The following is a 7,255-nucleotide window of genomic DNA, read 5'->3' as shown; positions in this document are numbered from 1 at the left end:
CTGTTAACGCAAACATAAGACACATTATGAAAGCAGACATCCAGAACATGCATTTGTCTCTACTCAATGGTCATCTTTTTGGCTTTTACTCTAGAATGTTACCTAGTGATCATCTTGAACTACTTGTTGCGTAGGGATCAAGATTAGAAACATTAGCTTGACAATAATGTAACAAACAGAGGGGGGATGTAGAACACAAACCGAGGGGAAAAGGTGGATTGAACCCGTGACCTTCAGGGTTAATAAGTGTTAGGGGTGTTACCATACAGACACACCAACATGTTTGTTTTGATAGTTCATTTTCAAGCACAGTGCTAGATCATGTATTGTACTGTACGTACCAGAGCTGTCCTTTTCTGCTTGGTGCTGTCTCACAGAGGAAGCTCCACTCATCATCAGCAGCTCAGACCACAGCTCCGCCGGCTCCTCAAATACCAACAGGACCCGCAGGGCCTTAAACGGGCTGCAGCGCGGATGCCTGATCAAAATAAACAAAAGCACTCAATGCATTCCCCTCAGCACCAGGACCATATTCATTCTTGAAGTGTTTTGTTCACTTTGAATGCATGACTGTTGTTGCTCTATAGCCACTGTGGTTATTTGTTTTGACCTGCTGGTCATCTAGGAACGGTTCAACATCTGGCACAAGTACTCTTAAGATCTCAACCTGGTACATCCAGAAGAGGACTGGCCACCCCTCAGAGCCTGGTTTCTTCATAGGTTCCTGTCTTTCAAGGGAGTTTTTCCTAGCCACTGTGCTTGTGCATTGCTTGCTCTTAGGGGTTTTAGGCTGGGTATCTGTAAAGCACTTTGTGACAACTGCTGTTGTTAAAAGGGTTTTATAAAATGTGTTTGATACTGTGGATGCCATTATAATAGTAGACTACCAGTGTTTACATTTGTATCAGTTGAGAGGGCCGACTTAAAGTGCCTGCATTAATATTCCTATATATTTTTTTATTTCACCTTTATTTAACCAGGTAGGCAAGTTGAGAACAAGTTCTCATTTACAATTGCGACCTGGCCAAGATAAAGCAATGCAGTTCGACACATACAACAACACAGAGTTACACATGGAGTAAAACAAACATACAGTCAATAATACAGTAGAAAAATAAGGGAGGTAAAGGCAAAACAGGCCATGGTGGCAAAGTAAATACAATATAGCAAGTAAAACACTGGAATGGTAGATTTGTAGTGGAAGAAAGTGCAAAGTAGAAATAATGGGGTGCAAAGGAGCTAAATAAATAAATAAATACAGTAGGGGAAGAGGTAGTTGTTTGGGCTAAATTATAGATGGGCTATGTACAGGTGCAGTGATCTGTGAGCTGCTCTGACAGCTGGTGCTTAAAGCTAGTGAGGGAGATAAGTGTTTCCAGTTTCAGAGATTTTTATAGTTTGTTCCAGTCATTGGCAGCAGAGAACTGGAAGGAGAGACGACCAAAGGAATTGGCTTTGGGGGTGACCAGAGAGGTATACCTGCTGGAGCGCGTGCTACAGGTGGGTGCTGCTATGGTGACCAGTGAGCGGAGATAAGGGGGGACTTTACCTAGCAGGGTCTTGTAGATGACCTGGAGCCAATGTGTTTGGCGACGATTATGAAGCGAAGGCCAGCCAACGAGAGCGTACAGGTCGCAGTGGTGGGTAGTATATGGGGCTTTGGTGACAAAACGGATGGCACTGTGATAGACTGCATCCAGTTTGTTGAGTAGGGTATTGGAGGCTATTTTGTAAATGACATCGCCGAAGTCGAGGATCGGTAGGATGGTCAGTTTTACGAGGGTATGTTTGGCAGCATGAGTGAAGGATGTTTTGTTGCGAAATAGGAAGCCAATTCTAGATTTAACTTTGGATTGGAGATGTTTGATGTGAGCCTGGTAGGAGAGCTTACAGTCTAACCAGACACCTAGGTATTTGTAGTTGTCCACATATTCTAAGTCAGAACCGTCCAGAGCAGTGATGCTGGACAGGCGAGCAGGTGCAGGCAGCGATCGGTTGAAGAGCATGCATTTAGCTTTACTTGCATTTAAGAGCAGTTGGAGGCCACGGAAGGAGTGTTGTATGGCATTGAAGCTCGTCTGGAGGTTAGTTAACACAGTGTCCAAAGAAGGGCCAGAAGTATACAGAATGGTGTCGTCTGCGTAGAGGTGGATATGATAGGGACAGGTGTAGTCTGACAATTTTTGGATATAAACAACTACAATCCCCACCATTCCACTATGCGCTCGTCAGGGCCCACTCCGGCGGGCAGCAGGTAGTTCCTGTAGTTGAGCAGCTTGCCCTCCTTGCAACAGTCCCTCACCCAGATGTGAGACACACACGGCACGCCACTGGCCACACACAGCAGGTACTTCCTGGTTCGGCTATGCTGGTCGGTGATCAGCAGGCTCTGATAGGCCGCCTTGCACTGCGGAGGAAGGGAATCACAAGAGGGGACACTTCAGGATGGGCAATATTAGAAATTGAATGAACTGCTGAAATGGAACTTGAACCAGGGACCCTTTGTTTACAGAGCAAGTGCACTACCTCCTGTGACATATACAGTTCAAGTCAGAAGTTTACATACACCTTAGCCAAATACATTTAACTCAGTTTTTCACAATTCCTGACATTTAATCCTAGTAAAAAATCCCTGTCTTAGGTCAGTTAGGATCACCACTTTATTTTAAGAATGTGAAATGTCAGAATAATAGTAGAGGGCCCATTCCTCCTGACAGAGCTGGTGTAACTGAGTCAGGTTTGTAGGCCTCCTTTCCCGCACGCTCTTTTACAGTTCCGCCCACACATTTTCTATAGGATTGAGGTCAAGGCTTTGTGATGGCCACTCCAATACCTTGACTTTGTTGTCCTTAAGCCATTTTGCCACAACTTTGGAAGTATGGACAATGACCCCAAGCATTTGAAAGACCTATTTGAGACCAAGCTTTAACTTCCTGACTGATGTCTTGATGTTGCTTCAATATATCCACATCATTTTCCTTCCTCATGTTGCCATCTATTTTGTGAAGTGCACCAGTCCCTCCTGCAGCAAAGCACCCCCACAACATGATCCTGCCACCCCCGTGCTTCACGGTTGGGATGGTGTTCTTCGGCTTGCAAGCCTCCCCCTTTTTCCTCCAAACATAACAATGGTCATTATGACCAAACAGTTCTATTTTTGTGTCATCAGACCAGAGGACATTTCTTAAAAAAGTACAATCTTTGTCCCCATATGCAGTTGCAAACCGTAGTCTGGCTTTTTTATGGCAGTTTTGGAGCAGTGGCTTCTTCATTTTTACATTTACATTTTAGTCATTTAGCAGATGCTCTTATCCAGAGTGACTTACAGTAAGTAGTGAATGCATACATTTCATGCATATATATATATATATATATATATTTTTTGTACTGGCCCCCCATGGGAATCGAACCCACAACCCTGGCGTTGCAAACACCATGCTCTACCAACTCTACCAACTGAGCCACAGGGAGGCCAGTCATTCTTCCTTGCTGAGCGGCCTTTCAGGTTATGTCGATATAGGGCTCGTTTTATTGTGGATATAGATACTTTTGTACCTGTTTCCTCCAGCATCTTCACAAGGTCCTTTGCTGTTGTTCTGGGATTGATTTGCACTTTTCTCACCAAAGTACGTTCATCTCTAGAAGACAGAACACATCTCCTTCCTGAGCGGTATGACGGCTGCGTGGTCCCATGGTGTTTATACTTGCGAACTATTGTTTGTACAGATGAACGTGGTACCTTCAGGCAGAAATTGCTCCCAAGGATGAACCAGATTTGTGGTCTACAATTTTTTTTCTTCTGAGGTCTTGGCTGATTTCTTTTGATTTTCCCATGATGTCAAGCAAAGAGGCACTGAGTTTGAAGGTAGGCCTTGAAATACATCCACAGGTACACCTCCAATTGACTCAAAGTATGTCAATTAGCCTATAAAAAGCTTCTAAAGCCATGACATAATTTTCTGGAATTTTCCAAGCAGTTTAAATGCACAGTCAACTTAGTGTATGTAAACTTCTGACCACTGGAATTGTGATACAGTGAATAAGTGAAAATTTGTCTGTAAACAATTGTTGGAAAAATGACTTGTGTCATGCACAAAGTCGATGTCCTAACCGATTTGCCAAAACTATAGTTTGTTAACAAGAAATTTGTGGTGTGGTTGAAAAACAAGTTTTAATGACTCCAACCTAAGTATATGTAAACTTCCAACTTCAACTGTAGGTGCAGAGGATGTAGTGTGCCTACATAAAGTAATGCCTCCCTACTGTCGCTTCTCTCTCCATATCCCATGAGAACTGACATGGCTGTAGAAGTGTGCTCATAGAAATAGAATTGCAGTGAAATGAGAGGCTTTGTCCCGTCTAGTAATTCTATCTCTATGGGTGTTCCATGTCACCTGTTCCTCATTGAAGTCGTGGAGGATGAAGCCTGCTCCGGCCTCCAGCTGGGTCTCAGTGTAGCGTTTGTGATAGGGGGCCGTCTGCACATACTCTATTGGAGGGAAAGGACAACATAAAACATAACATACACAATCATAGAGAGATATTTAGATAAACAAAAAAAGATGTCGGTGTGTCTTAAATTAATTAAATACATTTCATTGAGGCTGCACAGACCACTGTGGAAGACCTTTGCCTAACCAGATTCCTGGGCAGAATTCTTACTTGAGATCCACATGCTCGGTACATTTTTTCTTGCAAGTTTCCCATTGACATCAATTAATTATTAACACCAAAGTCTCAAAGTTAGGATTCCGCCGATTTATGAATATCTGTCAAACTTTAATATTGGAATGGACAACAAATTAGAGACCCCATAATAATTAAAATATAAATGTGGGGCTCCCCCAAAAAGGCAAAGATTTCAATGTTGTGCACCCCCAAAAGACAATGTATCATTTGAAAACTGGAATGAACTATCCCTTTAAGGGGTGTTCCACTGTCTGGGACTACACAAGGGTCCCATCCAGAATTGACCCCTAGACCCTATGCACGTGGAGATCTGACTGGATTTGAGAGGTGTTTGCAATTTGATAGTACTGTACCTCCACCCTGTCCTCTGATAAGCAATATGGTGAAACTCCATCTGGCCTATACCAATCAAATCCTCTACCATCTCCACAAGGACGTAGGGTTTAGGGGTAGATTTGGGATTGGGCCATAGCCTTCTCACCCTCCTCGCCATCGCTTATTGGCTGGTTGGTCTGGCGGTCGCTCTCTGATGATGCGGTCAGCATGAAGGCAAAGCCCAGGAAGAGAGATGCACTCTGGGGCAGCGGGCCGTGAGTCTCCGCCAGGTCACTATGGTCCCAGGGCAGGTCGGTGCCACTGCCTGAGGTGTTACACACACCAACCCGCTGACCTGTGGAGAGAAATGGATGGACACATACAGACACCCAATCAGAGACACATACACAGAGAGAGAGAAATAGAGACAGCAGAAATTAGAAACCATCAATGAAACAGCTGGAATTGTGTATTTCAAGAAAGAAAAGGTCTATGAAGAAAAAGAGCTTCATAACAGACTGAGGAAGAACACAAACACCACCGGTGCAGTAAAACATGAGGTTCAGCCCTTCAAACAACTACAGGAAAACAGGTTTGACTTGACACTTCTCTCAATGTCATGAAACATTGTCTGCCGTCACTCAAAACAAGTTTTTGGGATCCATGCGTGGTTCAAAGGGGTGAAAGGTTTATGGAAAGACACCCCTCTAAGCAAATATCCAGTGGATAATATAAAAACACACCTTTACCTGTTTCCTTCACACATGTGGACCAACACCAAGTCTATTAGTAGTTATTCACATACCAACTCAGCCTAAGGTCCTCTGTCGCTCCGTTGGTAAAGCATGGCACTTGCAACGCCAGGATAGTGGTTTCAATTCCCAGGACCACCCGTTTTAAAAATATAGAGATTTTTATTTGACCTTTTATTTAACTAGGAAAGTCAGTTAATAACAAATTCTTATTTACAATGACGGCCTAGGAACAGCGGGTTAACTGCCTTGTTCATGGGCAGAACGACATATTTTTTACCTTGTCAGCTCAGGGATTCGATCTTGCAACCTTTCGGTTACTAGTCCAACACTCTAACCACCAGGCTACCTGCCACCCCGTACGTAAAATGTATGCAGTATGCACGCACGACTAAGTGGCTTTGGATAAAAGCGTCTGCTAAATGGCATATATTAGTATATTATAAGGAGGGTGGTGGTTGCAGTGCACTGTGGCAGTCAAAAATGTATGTGGGTCTGAATACAAACTCAACGGCTTTATGACTGGTTATATACTGTAATCTCTATAGAGAGCTAGCAATACTAAGAATACTCTTTACAGAAAGTCATTTCAAATATCCAAATCTTTATTAAAAAATGTTTGTGTTAAAAAAAACATTACAATTTCAATGTGTGCCCTGCTCTTATAGTTCATAATTACATTCAGAATTAAAAACTACCAATACTGACTAAAACCAATTGTATTAATAGTTAAAATGTACATTGCAGCAGTCTAAAAATTCTGCACCCCACTGAGACCAATTATGTTAATCAATATAGAAATACATTTCTAGAATGTATAAAATGCCTCCACCTATCCAAACCATCACCAAGGGCTCTCAGTCCACTGTTCTGGGGTCAGGTCTGTGTGGTTTGCTCAGTGATCTATGCTCTGAGGTTGAGGTTAGGGCTGTGGCTTAGTATTAAAAAGACTGGGGTTGGGGTTAGGGCTGTGACTTAATGTTAAAAAGACGGGTTGAGGTTAGGGCTGTGACTTAGTGTTAAAAAGACGGGTTGAGGTTAGGGCTGTGGCTTAATGTTAAAAAGACGGGGTTGAGGTTAGGGCTGTGACTTAGTGTTAAAAAGACTGGGGTTGAGGTTAGGGCTGTGACTTAATGTTAAAAAGACGGGTTGAGGTTAGGGCTGTGGCTTAGTGTTAAAAAGACTGGGGTTGAGGTTGAGGTGAGGGCTGTGGCTTAGTGTTAAAAAGACTGGGGTTGAGGTTGAGGTGAGGGCTGTGGCTTAGTGTTAAAAAGACTGGGGTTGAGGTTGAGGTTAGGGCTGTGGCTTAGTATTAAAAAGACTGGGGTTGGGGTTGAGGTTAGGGCTGTGGCTTAGTATTAAAAAGGTTGGGGTTGAGGTTAGGGCTGTGGCTTAGTGTTAAATAGACTGGGGTTGAGGTTAGGGCTGTGGCTTAGTGTTAAAAAGCCTGGGGTTAGAGTTGGGCATTTTAGGTTTTGGGTTGACATTTAAGTTGAACC

General features: G+C 43.3%; 1 protein-coding gene across 6 annotated transcripts in view; it reads right to left on the bottom strand.

The window, feature by feature from the left end:
• Positions 1 to 7,255, bottom strand: part of LOC106587750 (TP53-binding protein 1) — a 42,664-nt gene that overhangs the window by 453 nt on the left and 34,956 nt on the right. For all 6 annotated transcript variants that reach the window (XM_082969649.1, XM_082969651.1, XM_045708993.2 and 3 more), the window contains 4 exons: positions 5,171 to 5,359; positions 4,395 to 4,489; positions 2,211 to 2,407; positions 342 to 478 (listed from right to left, as the gene is read on the bottom strand). In XM_082969649.1, coding sequence (XP_082825775.1) covers positions 342 to 478; positions 2,211 to 2,407; positions 4,395 to 4,489; positions 5,171 to 5,359 — 618 coding nt within the window. The remainder of the gene's footprint in view (positions 1 to 341; positions 479 to 2,210; positions 2,408 to 4,394; positions 4,490 to 5,170; positions 5,360 to 7,255) is intronic.

The sequence above is a fragment of the Salmo salar genome, chromosome 26, assembly GCF_965601325.2.
Source record: "Salmo salar chromosome 26, fSalSal1, whole genome shotgun sequence".
NCBI lineage: Eukaryota > Metazoa > Chordata > Actinopteri > Salmoniformes > Salmonidae > Salmo > Salmo salar.
Note: the sequence above shows the minus strand (reverse complement) of the source record. Positions and strands in the feature narration are given on the sequence as shown.